This window comes from Carassius carassius, chromosome 22 (assembly GCF_963082965.1).
Source record: "Carassius carassius chromosome 22, fCarCar2.1, whole genome shotgun sequence".
Lineage (NCBI taxonomy): Eukaryota > Metazoa > Chordata > Actinopteri > Cypriniformes > Cyprinidae > Carassius > Carassius carassius.
Window position 1 is genome coordinate 7,168,215 of NC_081776.1, and position 19,139 is coordinate 7,187,353.

Genomic DNA, 19,139 nt, shown 5'->3' on the forward strand with positions numbered 1-19,139 from the left:
TATCTTCGTATTAAATAAAGTTAAATAGAAGCTGGGACGTAATTTCCAGCTGCAAACTCCGCGTCTACTAAGGACAGAGATAAAGCATGTCTGATTAGAAGGACGCCATCTTGGCCCCCCAAGGAAGGATCCTCGGAAGCCAGAATTTCGAGGATGCTACGTCCTCGACATCAGTCGAAGGACTGTCCCAATGTCGAGGATCCTCGAAATTTCAACCAAGGACTGAGTCCTTCGTTCGAAAAATATCCCATGAACAGGAAAGGATGCATATGTGTATCCTTCGCGCTCTCAAATCAACCACAATCCTATGTGCGCAGCTTTGCTATCTTGTTCAAAAATTAAAAAATGTCGAACGCTAGCGGAGTCGGAGCGTTAACGGTTTTTATTTACGTTACCAAACATTTGTTATAACTGTAGTAAATATAAGTCAAGTTTAACGTTTAAATGCCAGTACAAATTACTACCATATTGATATTGTAAATTATACAAATACAAATACAAATACAAATGGTTAACTGAACCGGACCTGTCATTTAACAATTGTTAGCTTGGTTGTGTCATCGGCATTTCTTTTATAAATAACTAGTTAAGTTGTCCAAAGTAATTTAACGATACCATTCACAGCGTTATTCAAACGGACCTTTTCACTGTTGTAATGACGCAATTACATGCACTTGCTAGCCTGTTCCATTTACGTGTTCTCCGAATGCTAAAGAGGAGTCTCGACTAGCCTCTGAAGGAAGTGATTTGGAAGGACCAGTCCTGCCAAGGAAGTATCCTTGACATTGAGAAACGCCTAGAGAGTGCAAGTGCAAGTCTGCAGCCAGACCCTCTTGGAGATTTTTCCCACCCACATCCTGCTTCTAATTGGCTCTGACCCAGATGGCAATGAGTACTAGCCAATCAGAGGCAGAGCAGGACCATCAGTTTTGGGGAGCTTCCCGGAGCTAAGGGGGCTCCTTAGAAAAAGTCGCTTGTTTTGGGCTTGTTTTCACAGGCCTGGTTGCTTATTTGTCTTGCGAGATATGGCAACACTGAAATGAAACATTTCGAGTGCCATACCGCGCGCCTACATTTGAAATGAACTTGAGCGCGCAAAAGATGCGATATGTGAACGGCCCCTAACTGTTCTCTTGCTCCACCCACACGTACAGCAAAGACAACATCAGAGACAGAGGCCGTTATCTCGAATCTCTATCCCACGTCAAAATAAGAGTTCAAATTGGCACTAGTATGTGAATACTTTTTGTATAGAAAAAAACGAATGCTTATTTGTCCTTTAGGGTAAACACAGTAGCAGTTTTTTTCTGTAAGCCAGCTGACGTGGTAGTCATCTATGACATCACAATGGTGGACAGTTTCAGATCAGTCCGCCCCTGGCTGATCATTCAGCACACAGGGGGCTGTAGGCGACCCGATACCTGTCATGATCCTCGGCAACAAATCAGACAAGAAGAATGAGAGAGAAGTGCAGACAAAGGAGGCTGATATGATAGCGGAGGTGTGAGCGTCTCTTATGATATCAGTCACACAGTATATCATAGTAAAATATTAATAATACCCAAAATGCTCTGTTTTTACCCAACATCACCTTATTCAACACAGTAAGCACAGATTAACAGTATTTGCTATATTTGATAGGAAGCAAACTTGAATTTTCTATGAGTGCAGTGCTTATACTGGAGCTAATGTGATACATCTGGCCAGGTAAGAACTCAAAAACACACAAATGCAACATGTTGTTAAACACTGACATATTTTGTTAAGCTGTGATGTTTGTAACACTTCAGTCACAGCTGCAACCCACAAAAAAATTATATAACTATTTGCCATCATATCAAAGACATTTGTAAGTGTGTCCAGCAGATGGCAGCAAAGCTCTTATTTTAAAGAGCAGCAGACAAGAGTCTTGTCTTTGTGTCGACACAAGAGGGAGCTCCTCACTTTATTCCAGACTAAAAATGTTATCTAATTTATTAAATGTATATCTCATTTCACAGCACATTCATTTGACTTTTTGTCTGCTGCTATAATACATTCTTACACTCAGAATGAAGTAAATACACTGTAGCAGTAATAGTGATATTTCTCATATTTTCATTCGTTTTTAAATTATAATCTAAAAAGCAGGGGCGGGTTAAACCAAAAATTTAGGGCTCCGAATCAGATATAAACAGATCATTAGGAACACGCCAGTTAGAAATACAGGGTTCACTCAAAAAAAGAGGAGTTTGTTTTTAGCAATTATTCCACACATAGTTGGAACCATAGATATCATATATAAACGCTAGATGTCTTATGGCGCAGTCACTTCCGGCATCACCGTTCGGCCATCTTGTCACAGGCAGGCTTAATGTAAAGTGAATGATCAGCACGCACACAAATCCTCTTATCTCGCTGAAATCTGGACGGATTTGAATCAGTGGGTTACACAAGTTTGTATAATTCAATGTTGTAAACTTATCGCACGCAAGAAAGAAAAGTGATAGGCCTATGAGCATGTTCTTATGTTTCTGTTACCATTACCCCCTTAAGGCTCAGACGATGTTTCTGCCCTCCACGCAGTGCCTCTCTCAGGTTAGGGGAGGATATCAAAATCACAGAAAAACAGGTGTGGGTTGGCGGATGGATCATTTATTTCATGCACCGACTTTCAGGTGATGTTTGAGCATCTCTACTCACAACTCTTCACAGTCACTTAGGACTCTTCTAACTAATTTAAAACTGTCTTTACAAGGTCACTCACTAAAATGATCATAAAGGAAACTGATTGGGACAGGAAACTTTCCAGTTTATTAACAGAATCAAAGCCCAGCAATTGCAGATATAGAAATCAGGGGCGTAGATTACGCTGGGGACGTGCAGTTTTATCATCACGGAAATTCGTCCCCTGCACTTTTTCGGTCTAGTGTGTTCGCATAGAGGTTCGGGTAGAGGTTCATACTCGGAAACTCCTAATATGGACAAAAGCGTCCAGCCGTTGTTTTCACAGAAAAACAGACACTTTTGGAAACAGAACACATTATTATTACAAGAAACTATTCTGCCTTATTATGTGATAAAAAAGTGTTTGTAGTATATAAACAGATCATTATTATTTGCTATTGTCCAGCAGTTATAGATTTCTAAGCCAATTATAAGCCTGAAGTTAGAGAAAATTTTAAGTTGCCTATACACTACCAATCAAAAGTTTTTGAACAGTAAGCTTGTTAAAGTTTTTTTAAAGACGTCTCTTCTGTTCACCAAGCCTGCATTTATTTGATCCAAAGTAAAGCAAAACAATAACTGATTTCTATTTGAATATATTTCAAAATGTAATTTATTGAGATTTCAAAGCTGAATTTTTAGCATCATTACTCCATTCACACGATCCTTCAGAAATAATTCTGATATTCAGATTTTCTGCTCAAAAAAAAAAAAACCTCTAAGCTTTTGAATGATATAGTGTATAATGTTGCAAAAGCTTTTTATTTCAAATAAATGCTGATCTTTGGATCCTTCTATTCATCAAAGAATACTGAAAAAATGTACTCATATCTTTTAAATAATGATAATCAGCAAATCAGCATATTAGAATGATTTCTGAAGGATGAGACACTGAAGACTGGAGTAATGATGCTGAAAATACAGCTTGGATCACAGGAATAAATTACATTTTAAAATATATTCAAATAGAAAACAGTTATTTTAAATAGTAAAAATATTTCACATTATTACTGCTTTTGCTGTATTCTGGATCAAATAAATGCAGGCTTGGTGAGCAGAAGAGACTTCTTTAAAAACATAAAAAATCTTACTGTTCTAAAACTGTTGACTGGTAGGCTATAGATTACAGAAATTTTATATTGTAATGTTTTATATTATATTGTAATGGTTTATATATATATATATATAATTTCTGTCCCCCTCACTTCTGAAAAGATGGCTACGCCCCTAATAGAAATACTATAGTTTAGATAACAAATTGCTTCATGCTTCTCTCTTTGAGTTCATGTTAGTTATCCTATTAATTAAAATGTAGACTACATTTTTAAAGATTCAAAAGTATTACTATTCAAAAGTATATTTTAGCAATGCTTGTCAAGACCACATTAGTTTACATATATTAATGCATGTAGTTTATTAGTAGGGCATTTAAAAAGATAAAATACATAAACAGTTCATCATACAGAAAAAGTTTGCAGCTGCACTTGTATGTGTTTAATTCTGCAATACCGATCTATTCCTTTGGTGACAGTAAAGGACTGCAATTGTAAACTTTATGACTAACGAAATGTTAAATGAATAATTGAACTGAATCATTGGAGTTCACTCAGCAAAACTGTAACTAGATATTAATAGATGTATAAAAACGAACCTGCAGCTCCACACTATCTCTGTCAGCAGTGAGAAGCTGTAATGTTGTGTGCAGCTTTGAATGACTCAGTACTGCAGGAAAGAACAATCTCCGACCAAACGAATATTAAAAGAATCATAAATTAGCAGGACATCACCATGTTTTCATGTATGACTGCAGCATTTGTGTAGTTGAAATTATTGTGACGTCACACAACAGGCAACTGTACTTGTTTTATATTGATTAATAAAACATGATCTGCACTGAGTTATAATGTTCTGTTAAGCATTAAGTCATAATATGTTGTGCAAGTAATTTTAAAGTGATTCATATGGATTATATTGAAGATGTATTTTAAACGTCTTACAGGTTGTTGAATTACACATAACTCAACACTTATACAGCCTAATAAATGATGCATATAAAAGTCAAATGCCCAGCACACAAACAATTTGCATATTCATTTACTGGTTAAAAACACACTTTAGCACATATTAATAATGTTAATAATATTAATAACTTTTTTAAAATTATTATTTTATAAGTTAGACTATTTATTTATTCAGCATTTATCCACTTACAAATCTCTAGTGCTTGCTGCAGCGATGCTAAAGACTGTTAAATCACTCACGGTCATTTGGTCATATGTTTAAGATGTCTTCAACTATCACTGTGGTTGTGTTTTATAAGGCAAGAGCTTAAGTTTGATTTCAGAGTTTGTGTAATGTCCTATTATAATACACATTATAAGTATAAAAAGTTATTTTTATTGATATTGACAAGGCCAAAAAAAAAAATACAAAACTCTCAAGGGTATAAAAATCTGAGTTTTTAACATAAATATCAATAACAATATCACTCAAACTTTGTTCAGATTTGTTGAACCGAGGCAGTGGATGATCACTGAGCCGAATGCCCCACTTCTTTGTTTGACTCCTCCTCCACATCATCATAATCTGTTATTAAATATTAAATCAGGTCAAATGTTGTTATTGGATGAATATTTTAAATCTAAACTAGAAAATATTGACTAAATTAAAATAATTATGTTAATATAATGAAAACAAAAGGGTTATAATAACTTACCCAATGGGTTTCTCACATCACTGACACTCATCACATCATCATACTCCTCCTGAACTCTCTCTGATCAAGAATGACAGAAAAACATGTCATATCAGTTTATAAAACACTTTATCTCATTTGAAGGATCCTTTTTCCCTTGATTGACTTTATTACACAGAACACACGTCTGAGGCCTAGTCCACACATACACTGATATTTTTATAAACAGTAGTTTTTCCTCCATTTAAAAAAATAAATAAAATAAAATAAAATAAAATAAAAAAACACACTATGAAGTGCTGTCAAGAGATTAGAAAAAGTTGCTGAACCATTAGGTGGTGATATAACCCTGACAATAAAGCATTGTTGGCCAATCAGAAGCCTCAAAGAAGTGTGCACTGCAACATCACAAGCTAAAATCTATATTTTGTCTGAAGAGCAGTCCTGGGACATCTTCAGCACGTTAACGCAGCGCAGCATCTCGTTCCGCTTTCTCAGGAAACAAGGTTACAGTTAAGTAACCAGGAACGTTCCCTTTCGAAAGCTACAGTCGATGCTGCGCTGCTCAGCGCATTGGGAACGAGAATACCCATGCCGCCATGCTTGAAAATGCCTGGACCCCTAAGGTTGTGTAGGTGTGCTACAAAACCACAAGAAGGCCTCAGACATTAGCTTTTGATGTTGACTCAAGGACATGAGAGCCCGGAGTAGCATGAACATCCAAACTATAAAATCTTATGAATGTGTGCAGAGAGGACCAACCTGCCACATCACAAACCTGTTATAAGGGGGCACCCCTTGTTAAAGCACTAGAGGAGGCGACCCCCCCTGGTGGAGTGAGCTCTAAGACCTTTAGGCGAAGCTTGACTGCGCGCCTCATAAGCAAGAGCAATAGCATCCCTGACCTAATGAGACATGTTCTGCTTGGTGGCAGCTGCTCCTCTGTTACCCCCACCTTAATAGGTTAACAGTTGCTCTGACTTACGCCACTGGCTAGTGCGGTGGATGTAAGTCTGAGGAGCATGGACTGGACAAGGTCCAAGATTTCTCCTTCTCTGGCGTTGTGAATGGCAGAGGGCAGAAGGCCTCTAGAATGACCGGATGTACAGCCGAAAACAGAACCTTAGGCAGGTAATCAGGATGAGGATGCAAAATCACTTTCACCATTCCTGGAGCAAAGTTTAAACATGATGGCGAGATATCCTGCATATCCCCAATTTTCTTTAAAGACGTTATTGCCATGAGAAAAACATTTTTAGAGTCAGAAGTTTATCAGACGCTGATTCTAAAGGCTCAAATGGGGGTTTCAACCAGACCCTCGAGAACTATAGCTAAGTCCCAAGAAGGCATCTTGGGTTTTTGCTGTAGGCCTCAGTCGCCTGGTCCCACGAAGGAAGCGAGAGAGCAGAGGGTGTCTCCTGAGTGGCACCCCATCAACCAAGGCATGGCAAGCCGAAAGAGCAGCCACATAAACCTTAAGAGTGGCAGGGCATGTGCCTGTTGATAACTTCTCTTGCATGAAGTCCAGAACTGAAGCAATCTGGCAGTTGACTCGATCTACATTGTGTACAACACATCTAGTGGAGGAAGCCCTAGTACTTAGAATGGAATCAATAACTTCCCGCGAAAGCCCTGTGTTTCTCAATTGGTACCCATCAGGGGCCAAGCATGAAGATTCCACAGGTCGGGCCTGGGATGGAATATCGTGCCCTCTGCCTGAGACATAAGAATTGCCCATGGCGAGCCGTCGAGGAGAGATATTATCTCCGAGAACCACACTCAGTTCGGCCAACGTGGTGCTATCAGCAAGAGGCAAGACCCTTGTTGACGAACTCTGGCTAGAACTCCCGGGAGCAGAGAAACTGGAGGAAACTCATACAGGCGCATTTTGGGCCATGTGTGCGCCATCACATCCAGAACCAGGGGGGCTGGGTGAGCCAGAGAAAAGTAGAGAGGGGACATTGCACTGTCTGTTGGGAGGCGAAGAGGTCCACCTCTGCTTTGTAAAATTTTTCTAAATCTGTTAAACTACTTACGGGTGGAGTCTCCATTCCCCTGTCGGTAGTGTCTGTCTGGACAGTAAATCTGACCCCACATAGAAAGTAAACAGCTCTGATTGACAGGAACTTGTCCTGGACCCAAAGAAAAATCTGCCTCGCTATTCTGTTCAGATTGCTTGAGCGCAGACCTCTCTGGTGATTTATATAAGAGACTGCCGCTGTGTTGTCTACCCATACTAGGACATGACAGCCCCTCAATTGATGGAGAAAATATTTCAGAGCCAGAAATACGGCCATCAGCTCGTGGCAATTGATGTGCCAATCGAGCTGATGACCCTCCCATTCCCCTTGAGCTGGATGGCCAACAAAGGCCGCTCCCCAGCCCATCAGGGAGGCATCCGTCGTTAGCAGTCTGCGACGACACAGTGCCCCTAGAGTGGGACCCAAGGCAAGGAACCGGGGTCTGAGCCACAGAGATTCACTTTTATTTGCTTTTGAGGATTGGCTCTTGGATGAAATCCTTTGGCTTTAGCCACAACTGAAACGGTCTCATGTGCAACAACCCCAAAGGAATCACCACAGATGCTGAAGCATCTGGTTGGAGAGATGGCGGGGATGGAGGGGTTTTGTGAGGGTAACGGGAAGGGGCGAACACTTCCTCGTGCGCCTAGAAGCCACTAGCTCGGTGCCCTGAAGTGGCGTACCGGCAGGGGATGACTGTACTAGCTGCTCTAGACACCTCCGTAGAGGTAGCGAGCCTCTTAGCACTGCTACGATTCTGGGCGGTAACTGAGAGAAGCGCTCGTCGGAGATTGCTGCGCCCTGAAACACAGGCAGGGTTGGCAGAACGATCTCCTGAAGGCACTGAGGAGAGACGGGCACAGCGTATGTGGTGCCGATGGCCCCTCCCCTTGAGTGCGGCGAGGAAGGAACTGATGAATGCTTTTTCAATGCCCATCAAATTAAGCCACAGATGCCTCTCCGTGCTGACCCAATCTGACATAGAACGGCCGATGGCATGGGCCGTTTGCTTGGTCGCATGGGGAGACAAATCTGTGGCTCGACGAAGCTCAGCGAACGCTTCCTCATGCGCCTAGAGCCACTAGCTCGGCGTCCTGGAGCAGCGGACCGGCAGGGGATGACCGTACTAGCTGCTCTAGAGACCTCCGTAGAGGTAGCGAGACTCTTAGCACCGCTACGTTTCCGGGCAGTAACTGAGAGAAACGCTCGCTGGAGATTGCTACGCTGCGCCTAGACAAGGGATGCGTGGATCAGGTGATGCAACAAGCGAAAGGGACGGACCCGTCAGTCGCTCGTCATGCAGATCCCTACGACGGAGGAACACTTACCGTGTTGTTGTTTGATCCTAACAAAGATCTGTAGCAGATGAAAGAATTTTCCTGACGCACACATGCACTGAATGATCTGAAGACAAAAGACCTGTTGATGCACCTGTGGCTTATCTATTTATAGCCCCATGTTGCGGGGACGCTCCGATGACGTCATCAACTGAGGCTATATTACCTCCGGGTCAATTCTATCAACGTGTTATACACATAATTCACAGCTGGTCACGATTAAGACGTTTCCCAATACGCTGAGCAGCGCAGCATCGACTGTAGCTTTCGAAAGGGAACTCATTGGTCCCTTTTGTTCTCCAGTGTATCCACCTTTTATTTTTCCTATAAGAGTGTGTCCTTTTTTAAATGTTATGTCTGGCTTCAGTCTCATCCACTTCTGGCTATTTTTAGCTATACAAAAGTATAGTATAGTTTTGCTGCTTGATATTGCAAACTGGTGTGTCTTACCTTTTATTAATGTATTTAATGTATAATCTTAATTATGAACACACTGGTTTGTAGTGCATAAAATTTTACAGTTTACTGCACATTGTTATTTTTCTCATTATTTATCTAGCAGCTAATGAACCAGAAGTCTCACACATTCACAGAAAACGAATTCTGTGTTGAAAAATAAGCTGGTTAAATGTGCCTGGTGGCAGCCAAGTTGAGATCACATGACCAGCAATGCTACTAAGTATAGCTCAGTATCTCCACTATAATCAGACACTTTCAGCTGTTGAATAAATTACATATGAGAGAGTATTTGTACAACTAAAAAAAACTGTTATATATATATATATTATTATTATATTATTGTTGTTGTTTTATTTATTTTAATTAATGCTTTAAGGGTCCTGAGGGAGCAGGAAGACAGTATATGGGTAAATACTAAAGATATTAATTTGCCATCATATCAAAGACATTTGTATATGTGTCCAGCAGATGGCAGCAAAGCTCTTATTATAAAGAGGAGCATACAAGTATTGTCCTTGTGTCGCCACATGAGGAAGCTCCTCACTTTATTCCAGACAAAAATGTCATTTGTTTTTCACAGCTACATTTCAGCTAAAAAACTAATTTCTTTCATGTAGAGATCATTTCACAGCACATTCATTTGACTTTTTGTCTGCTGCTATATTTATATACTATATATACTATATATATATATATATATATATATATATATATATATATATATATATATATATATATATATATATATATATTTATATACTATATATACTATATATATATATATATATATATATACTATAAATATATTCTAACACTCAGAATGAAGTAAATACACATAATACAAAAGCAGTGAGAGTGATATTTCTCATATTTTCCTTCGTTTTTTTAACTGTAATTTCAAAAGTTGATATCTGTTGATTTTCTGAATGCCAAATGTTCATGTCCTCAAAATAATATTTACATTGGCTTCTCTTTACATTTAGGATTGATTATATTGTTTATAAATTATAAAGGAAACTAGACAGCTCCAAATTCAGTAAGAACACACAGCCTAATGGTACGCAACTTATAAAATGTCATGTTTTAATTAAGTTGTTATTATTATTATTATTTTTTAATTTTTTTTTTTTTTTTTTTTACTGTATGTCTACGTTAAAAGTACCATTCCTGAATGAAGAACTATTTTGAACGTCTTGGGATTGGCATATAATGTGAACCAATGAGATAAGAGTAAATGAAGAGTCAGCAAAAGGCTCATTTGATTGGCTACTAGCAGAAGGTGGACCCCGCCCTCCCCCTCACACTTGCTCGTACCAAAATTGTAAGCGCAGAGAAAAGAAAGACGGAGCTTTACATATCGGATTATTTCGGGAACTTTTTGCTTCACATGCACAACAGGTAATTTAGACATTTGCAACATTTTGTTTTTTTACACATATAGATTGGTTCTATGCAGTCAATCCGTTTTGCAGTTCTTTAAACTGTTGTTTTCGTTTGCAAATCATGTCCACAGGCTTGCAGTGCTTTTGACCGTCTTTTGGCGAAAAAAATCATGCCCAAAGTATAAGCGCAGATAAATGGAAGTCATTATATCCTTACAGCGACTACTGTACCAGCTTTTTCCAGCACATCACAATACTTATGTAAATACGTGAAAAATGTAGTTCTGTGCATCTCACCTGTTAAACCTTGAGAGCTCGATCTGTTAATGATGACATCATCATAATTCTCTGGTGTGTTCACTACAAATGCAAATATGAGTCAATTTAAGTGTAAACCAAAAATCCATTGAGGCAGTAATTTAAAATATTATCTGTAAAGAACTTGATTGTAGAGTGATATTAATAAAAAAAAAAACTGATAAAGTAAAAAATCTTTTTTGATTTCAGGGTTGTGTCCGCCTGTCATGACATCATCATAGTTCTCAGGTGTGTCTTCTAAAAATTCACAAATTCATCACAGACACACACATTCATTACATTCAGAAACAAATTTGAAATATCTATCTTAAATATACTGTAATATTTTGATTTAAAGGTCCCGTTCTTCGTGATCCCATGTTTTAAACTTTAGTTAGTGTGTAATGTTGTTGTTAGAGTATAAATAATATCTGTAAAATTCTAAAGCTCAAAGTTCAATGCCAAGCAAGATATTTTATTTAACAGAATTTGGTTACAACGAATGACCCGTTTGGACTACATCCCTCTAGTTCCTGCAGTAATGACATCACTAAAACAGTTTTTTGACTAACCTCCGCCCACATGAATACACAAAATAGGGGGCGTGGTCTAGTTGCGCTCCGACGGAGAAGAGGAAGAGTTGCGTTTGTGTTTGTCGCCATATCATCTAAATGCTGTTATTTTATCTTGGAGTCCAATCATCTTTGTTTGGCCTTCCCAGGGACGCTGTACGTAGAGATCAATGGTTACAATTTATGTTTAACTCGGTTCCCGAAAATTATAATCCACATGTAAAACTGTGTGCAGCACATTTTGCTGAGGACAGCTTCCTCAATCTCAATCAGTTAAATGCCAGATTCACACAAAGATTATTCTTGAAAGATGGAGCAGTTCCCTCTTTGTCTGGAGAGGGGTTGTTTATGGACCACAAATGGTAAATTTATTTTATTATTTAAGTTGGTGCGTTTAACAGTTTCTGTAACTTATTACACAAAGGGCAACGCTGTTTAGCTTTGTTAACTAGATGTTAGGGCTGTGTAACACTAATGAGCTGATGGTATTTCAGCCATCTGTTCCATATTAATGAATCCTGACTCTCTAACACATTCTGCACTCAAAGACCAGAACGTGAGTAAACAAGGACCTTCGTTTTACAACATCTTCCAACATAATTCACCATTTGGGGCGCCGCGATGTCGGCAACATCCTGGCGTGGGTGACAGTTATTACACCTATTGAGACTGTCTAGGGATACCCGCGCGAGCCTCAAAGGAGAAATGAAACACCCACATTCCTAAACACACACACTAACTTTTCTTTATGCTCTTTATGTAAGTCCTTAATAATATGTATTTTGAATAGGTTTGTGGGTTGCATAGAATGGTTAATCCGGTTATGCGGGGATTATAAATTGCTGTCTTGTAAATTGGAAATGCTTCTCCTAATTTAATGTTCTCAAATAGAATCATGAGTTGTAACCCTACCCCCCTGCCCAGGTCGTAAAACTTTATGACCTAACTGACAGAACAGGAAAGCTAACTCTTAGAAAAGACAATAGTACCCTTTTATCTTCTCAGTGTATTCTAAATGTATTGAGTATTGCCTTTTTGTGCAGTAGATGTTTCCCCATATAAATTGGAGTATCTGCAGTTTTATTGTGTGTTAATCAAACTTTAAATGTGTGTAATTCTGCATATGAATGTAACGTCGTGTTTCTATCAGTTACATATGTTATTTTTGATATCTGTTTAATCGTCATGCTTTGACGGACTCACTTATATAAAGCAAATTAATGAAAAATTTATCAATCTGGAATTACGAACTTGCTAGAATATCACTGCTGAAATCTGATCAGCCATAACTTATTAGAGTGGGTGGTTCCCAGGAGACAAAGGAACGTTTTTCCCGCTTCAGATCGCGGATGTTCATTGGTTGTTCACGCAAACATAGGCATGAACCAGTCACTCCATAAGTAGAACTGACCCAGGAAGTTCCTCCCTCTCTTCTGCTTGTTTTTCTTGCTCTTCCTTGCACTCTTGGTCCGCTCTTCTATCGCCGTTGATCTCAGCACGGCAGCTGAGAGAACAGTCGTTTTCATTGCTCCGTCGGGAGCTTTCACCTCCGTAGCTTTCATCTCCGTTGTTTTCATTTCTTTTACTTACTAAGTTCCTCTCTACACGAGGAAGACGAATCATTACGTTTGTTGGACCTTTCAAATATTGTCTTCAATGAGCCACAGAAAGCTCACGTTACTCCGCTCCTCATCAGGTTACACTGGCTACCAGTAGCTGCTCGCATCAAATTCAAGGTACTGATGCTAGCCTACAAGACAACCACTGGCACGGCACCAACTTACCTAAACTCATTGGTTAAATCTTATGTGCCCTCCAGAAGTTTGCGCTCTGCAAGTGATCGACGCCTTGTGGTACCATCCCAAAGAAGTTCAAAATCACTCTCAAGGACCTTTTCCTGGACTGTCCCCAGCTGGTGGAATGACCTCCCAATCTCAATTCGTACTTGAGTCTTTACTCATTTTCAAGAAACAGCTAAAGACTCATCTTTTTCGCCTGCACTTAACCAACTAACACTAGCACTTTTCCTTTTCTTGTCTTTTAATTAAAAAAAAAAAAAAAAAACACCTACCTATGCGTTCTATACTAGACTAACTGAGACTTGTCATGGCACTTGTATACTGTTGTTGTTCTCTTGTTGACCTGACTGCTTCTATTGTTCTCATTTGTAAGTCGCTTTGGATAAAAGCGTCTGCTAAATGATTAAATGTAAATGTAATATCGCGCGATTCCGCAGTAGCCCCGGAAGACACGAAAGAACACGCCTAGCTACAAAGGACCACGCTCACACGCACGCTGGTCTGGCGAGTCACAAAGAGACCACATGCAAGTATCATTCTCTATGGAGATTTAAATGCTGCTTAAAGTTTGTCTATTACCTTTTCAAGGTGATTTGATTCATTGTTGTCTTTCAAGGGTTACTGTCTGTGAGTTTGCATAACTGAGCGCATGATTCTGTGATCACGCCTAATTCTCTCACCTCTCTCTCTCTCATCCTCTCTCACTCATTCTCTCTCTCTCTCCCTCATTTGGATTCCGTTATGTCTTGTACAAAGTTTACGGTCTGTATTGTCGTACGCGTATTTACTCTGTGTGATTTGTAGTTTGATGTATTATCAGTTCAATTATTAAAAACCAATATATATTCATGATTGCCTCTGTCGCTCACCTCACGAGTCAATGAAATGTCTGATCTTTAGCTATTTACTTTTTAGTAACCGAAATTTCATAGTGATAGGATAATGTTTTCATGGCCAGAGAATATTTTTCCTTGAATTATAAGAAGAGATAACTTTATTGAAAGTTGATAAGTTAATCTTACGGCCGTTTGCTGGACAAACCACTGTTTGATTTGCGGTAATTTACAGTAAGAGATATCACTATAATTGATATGAAGAATGGAATATTGACATATTAATGAGTAAATTACAGTACCTTGTAATGAGTTATTGATGTATACAATTGACTTATTTTTCATCTTCAATAATTTTAATGTAACTGTCATATGAGATATATATTAATCATATTCCTGATTAATTATTAAAATTCCCTATATATCATTTGAGTTAATTATAATGTACAACCCAGTGCAGCTACAGCTGTGCAAAAAAATCGAATGCATCTCGTCAGTAAAAACGCTCCTGTGATTATAAGTACATCTCCAGCACGTGCGTTCAGATCGGGATTGCCAGGTTTTCAAAACAAATCCTGCCCACTTGCTTCTCAAAACTAGCCCAATCACGTTTCCAGGAGGGTAACGTGTGCTAAGTTGGTGTCGAATCACAACACAGGAATTCCTGGCAGAATCAGAACTTGTAACGTATTTCTGAGGGAGAGACTTAGTAGAACAAGGAAGTTGTCAGCCCGTTTTTATGACAGTGAAAACAGTGGTATACAGATATGTGAATTGTGTGACAAATACTGTGTTTTTTTACACGCGAAACATGAACACATGTTATATTGCACACTGTAAACACAATCAAAGCTTCAAAAAAGCATGAAAAACGGGACCTTTAAAAGTATATTATATGCTGCTGTAGAATAAGAGAGTGACACCTGTCTCACGATCTGGTTTCAGTCCATCAGTGATGACATCATCATAGTATCCCGGAGTGATTTCCTTCACCATCTCTTCTGCATCAACACACAATATGTTTGGATACAAAAGTCAAAAATGTTCTTGCTGCAGATCATAAGAAAATGTATTATACGTCATCTGGTAATGAATCAGGTGATCAATTTAAAAGGTCACTGACCTTTTAGGCCACTGCCATTGGTGACATCATCATAATATGCAGTATTGAACTCCTTTGCTAAAAATGAAAGCAGACTGTTAATATACAAGTAAACAGCAGTATTTGAATAGTATTGAGTCATTAATCAAATATAATATGGAATTACTAGTTACATTTACTCATTATAAAGCTTTTTAGTGAAATGCGGAATGATTATGTGCTTCAGCTCTCTAACCTGAGAGAAGCTCATCAGCATCTTCATACCCAGAATGCAGTTCTTCAGAGATGAGACTCCCTGTTAAAGAAAAGCAGAACAGAAACATGTTCATCATTACAAACAGACTGAATCAGTTTCCTTTCGATTATAAAATATTGTGTTAGTGACAACATAACAAATTACTTCATTACTTAACACAATAACTTTATTATTTAAAGCATTCAAGAAATAAATCCCATGTTGTTTAGGCCTATTAGCAAACATATGAACCCATTTCTTACTGCCTTCCAGAAATATACAAAGGAAGAGGAAAACACACACACACACACCTGCATCTACTGTACATGTACAAACATATACCTGCTTATGACCCTCTAAAAATACACACAGGAAGAGACGCTGACTGACACACAAACACTCCCTCTCTCTCTCTCTCTCTCTCTCTCTCTCTCTCTGTCTATCACACACACACACACACAAACATGCACCTGCAGCTCTGTGGTTTTCTGTCAGGAATTCTGTGGTTTGAAGCAGGAGGTTTAACAGGACTAATAATAGATGAACATCAACTGTCTGACAGACTCTTATTAATGATATTAAATGAGATTGATGGCTCATGTCTCACCCCTCTGAGTGAAGTGATTGTGTCTGTGCTGAATCTCCTCATAAACGGCCTCAGACATCGTCCTGTGTCTCCTCTTAGAGAGAGCTGTGAGTGTAGACAGACAAACCTGCTGTCAGTTTACAACACATGACTGATCACACACTGAATAAGACACAATATGACAGTCTCTGGATCTCTCCTACCTCTCCTCATCACTGTTCTGCTGAATCAGTATAAGCAGTGGCACTAAGAGCAGTAAGAGCACAACTCCCAGAACAATCACAAGCACCGGGAGAGATGCTGGTGGAGGAGTTTGTGAAGGAGAGACTGATGTTGAGCGCACTGGAGGAGAAGCTGATGATGTTGTGGCAGGAGTAGTGGACACTGACACATCTGACAAGTCTGTCAAAACAAACACATTAAATCATGCTAATGACAGAATCAATACTCAACTATTATTAGTACTAAAATTATATTAAAAAAATTATTAACATAAAATGATCTAAAAATTAACAAATTAACATTTGCTGTGACCTGCACAGGCGAGTGTAACAAGCTTCTTGCGGAAGCAGTCAGTGTGGTTATTCAGGGAGAGAGGACAGTCCCACAGGTGAATCTCATTCCCTCTGCACTCGACTTTGTTCATCCACACAACACCGTCACCAGCACCAAAGACCGAATTCCTATTAGCTCTCAGAGCTGCTCCACAACCCAGCTGCCTGCAGACCACCTGAGCATCGCTGATGTCCCAGTGATCATCACAGACTGAGCCCCACACGGCGTTATGATACACCTCCAGCCTCCCAGAGCACCGGCCGTCCCCTCCACTCAGTCTGAGAGGAACATGATCTAAAACACACACATCAGCATCGAGCAGCTTCAGCACACCTTTTACAAAAAAAGTGATGATAATAATAATAAAATCATAATAAACTTACTTGAACACTGTCTCTTGTATGGAGATGGTGAGGTAGAACATGTAAGAAAACTCTGAGGCAACTCAAGAATCTGATCCTCTGAGATTATAACGTGTTCAAATTTAATTTACCATTGAATAGAACAAAAAATAATAATGATATTTAAACAAACAAGGCTTAACAATTTCAATCCATCTTAAATCAGGTATATATCTTACCTGAGCAGGTGATTGTGGCCACTTCATCTTCACCACAGTCAATCTGTCCCCAGGCCGAAGATGGACACTGCCACAGATATGAATCATGTGGACGACACTTAAGTTTATCAAGCCAGTTACGAGACTTCTGTCCCTCTGAATAACTGGGTTCACTGCCAGATCTTCCACAGTTCAGCTCTTGACAGATCAGACTCGCTGTGTCTCTGTCCATCTGGTTGTAGCACACATTACCCCAGGATCCATTGTAGAAAACCTCCAGATTCCCTTCACAGCCCTCAGTTAACCTGATCTCTTTAAACTCTAGATGGAAAGGGGTGTGCATTAAAACAACTTCAATTCAGGTACAGTAGTACTCAATTTTAATAATCACCAAAATAACGGGTTAATTAAAGGCTGATTCGTGCTGCCAGCATCTAAAATATTAGTTACTGCAATACTTTGTCACTGACATAATATGTTATCAGCATTTGCAATATGCATTAGCCTTTTTTTGGGGAAAAAATAACATTTATGGAGAGCATTTCTTCTAATGTACTGTTTACCTGAGCACACGACTCCTACATCCTTCTTGTGTTGACAGTCATGTTTTCCCCAGCCTGGAGAAGAGCAGCTCCACAGGGACGTCTCATTACCCTCACACTCCACCTCATCCAGCCATATGTGTCCAGAACCAGGACCAAACCAGGCTGGTACCTGCTGGTTACTGAGGGCCACTCCACACTGCAGCTGTCTGCACACCACATGAGCATCTTTAATATCCCAGGAGTCATCACACACTGTCCCCCATGAGCCGCTGTGAAAAACCTCCAGCCTCCCTGCACAGTCTTCCCCAGAACCCACCAGCCTGATGGACCTGCGACCTGATATTCAGAGAAAGAAAAACACATTATTGATCACAAACAACTGAAGAATCACTCATGACTGTGTTCAGGACTCGATGAAGAGGAGCTGGAGAAGTTCAGCACAGAGCCACAGCCCAGCTGTCTGCAGACCACAGAGGATTCAGTGAGACTCCAGGAGTCCAGCAGAACTCTCCTCCAGACCTGATGGATGAAAACTTCCACCTCCCCCTCACACTGTCTCTCTCCAGACAACCGCACCAGACCGTCATGAAGAGCCAGAGAGGAATCTGAGTGAAAGATCTGACATTTAAAAAAAAATACTGTAAATGTGTTAAAGACCACAGAGGAACATTTGGATAATAAACATGCTTTATATAATTATTACATTTTACATAATTAATTTCAAAACCTAAATCTCACAAGCATTAATCTAAAGTCTGAAAAGTACATGTATAGGGAACAAGTATTGTATATTGTGCAAGGTTAACTCTCAGAATCTCAGAATTATCTCAGAATCATAATATTAGTAAATTTCAGAGTAATATAGACTCACTAGAGCAGATGACTCCAACATCTCGTTTATGAGAACATTCAGCTCGACTCCATGAAGAGATGGAACATTCTGAGAGTTTTGTTTCATTCCCGTTACAATCAAACACATCAGCCCAGATTTCAATACTTCCTTCTCCAAACCAGTCTGATCCCACAACAGACACAGCAATCCCACAATTCAGCTGTCTACAGAGAACACTGGCAGCTCTCATATCCCAGCATGCATCACACACTGTGCCCCATTTACCCAATTTGAAGTACTGATGTTCAACTCGACCAGAACAAGAGTCTGAACCATTTACCAGCCTGAGATCAGTGTAACCTGGACAAAGAACACAGAGCTTACTGAAAACTAATAAAAGAGATTCTATGTAAGAGAACAGAGATAATCTGACTAATTTTCCAGGTCTTAGCACTGCTTAATATGGTCATTTAATTTTAGTATATTTAACAATTAGATTTTTTTAAAAACATTTTACCAGAACATATCAGTCCGGCATCATTGTCGTATGTGCAGGTCATATTATGTGAGTTTGATGATGGACAGCGTCGAATGTGTGATTAATTTCCTCTGCACTGAATCTCT

General features: G+C 39.3%; 1 protein-coding gene across 1 annotated transcript in view; it reads right to left on the reverse strand.

Moving 5' to 3' along the window:
• Window positions 1–18,851, reverse strand: part of LOC132098560 (antigen WC1.1-like) — a 285,661-nt gene extending 266,810 nt beyond the window's left edge. The window contains exons 1-14 of the mRNA XM_059504633.1: window positions 18,801–18,851; window positions 18,555–18,698; window positions 18,082–18,301; window positions 17,702–18,019; window positions 17,160–17,459; window positions 16,963–17,040; window positions 16,559–16,873; window positions 16,228–16,426; window positions 16,046–16,116; window positions 15,439–15,498; window positions 15,225–15,281; window positions 15,034–15,102; window positions 10,898–10,960; window positions 5,423–5,482 (exon numbers count right to left, since the gene is read on the reverse strand). Of these exons, the coding sequence (XP_059360616.1) occupies window positions 5,423–5,482; window positions 10,898–10,960; window positions 15,034–15,102; window positions 15,225–15,281; window positions 15,439–15,498; window positions 16,046–16,116; window positions 16,228–16,426; window positions 16,559–16,873; window positions 16,963–17,040; window positions 17,160–17,459; window positions 17,702–18,019; window positions 18,082–18,301; window positions 18,555–18,698; window positions 18,801–18,851 (2,005 nt within the window). The remainder of the gene's footprint in view (window positions 1–5,422; window positions 5,483–10,897; window positions 10,961–15,033; window positions 15,103–15,224; window positions 15,282–15,438; window positions 15,499–16,045; window positions 16,117–16,227; window positions 16,427–16,558; window positions 16,874–16,962; window positions 17,041–17,159; window positions 17,460–17,701; window positions 18,020–18,081; window positions 18,302–18,554; window positions 18,699–18,800) is intronic.
• Window positions 18,852–19,139: the final 288 nt, after the last annotated feature.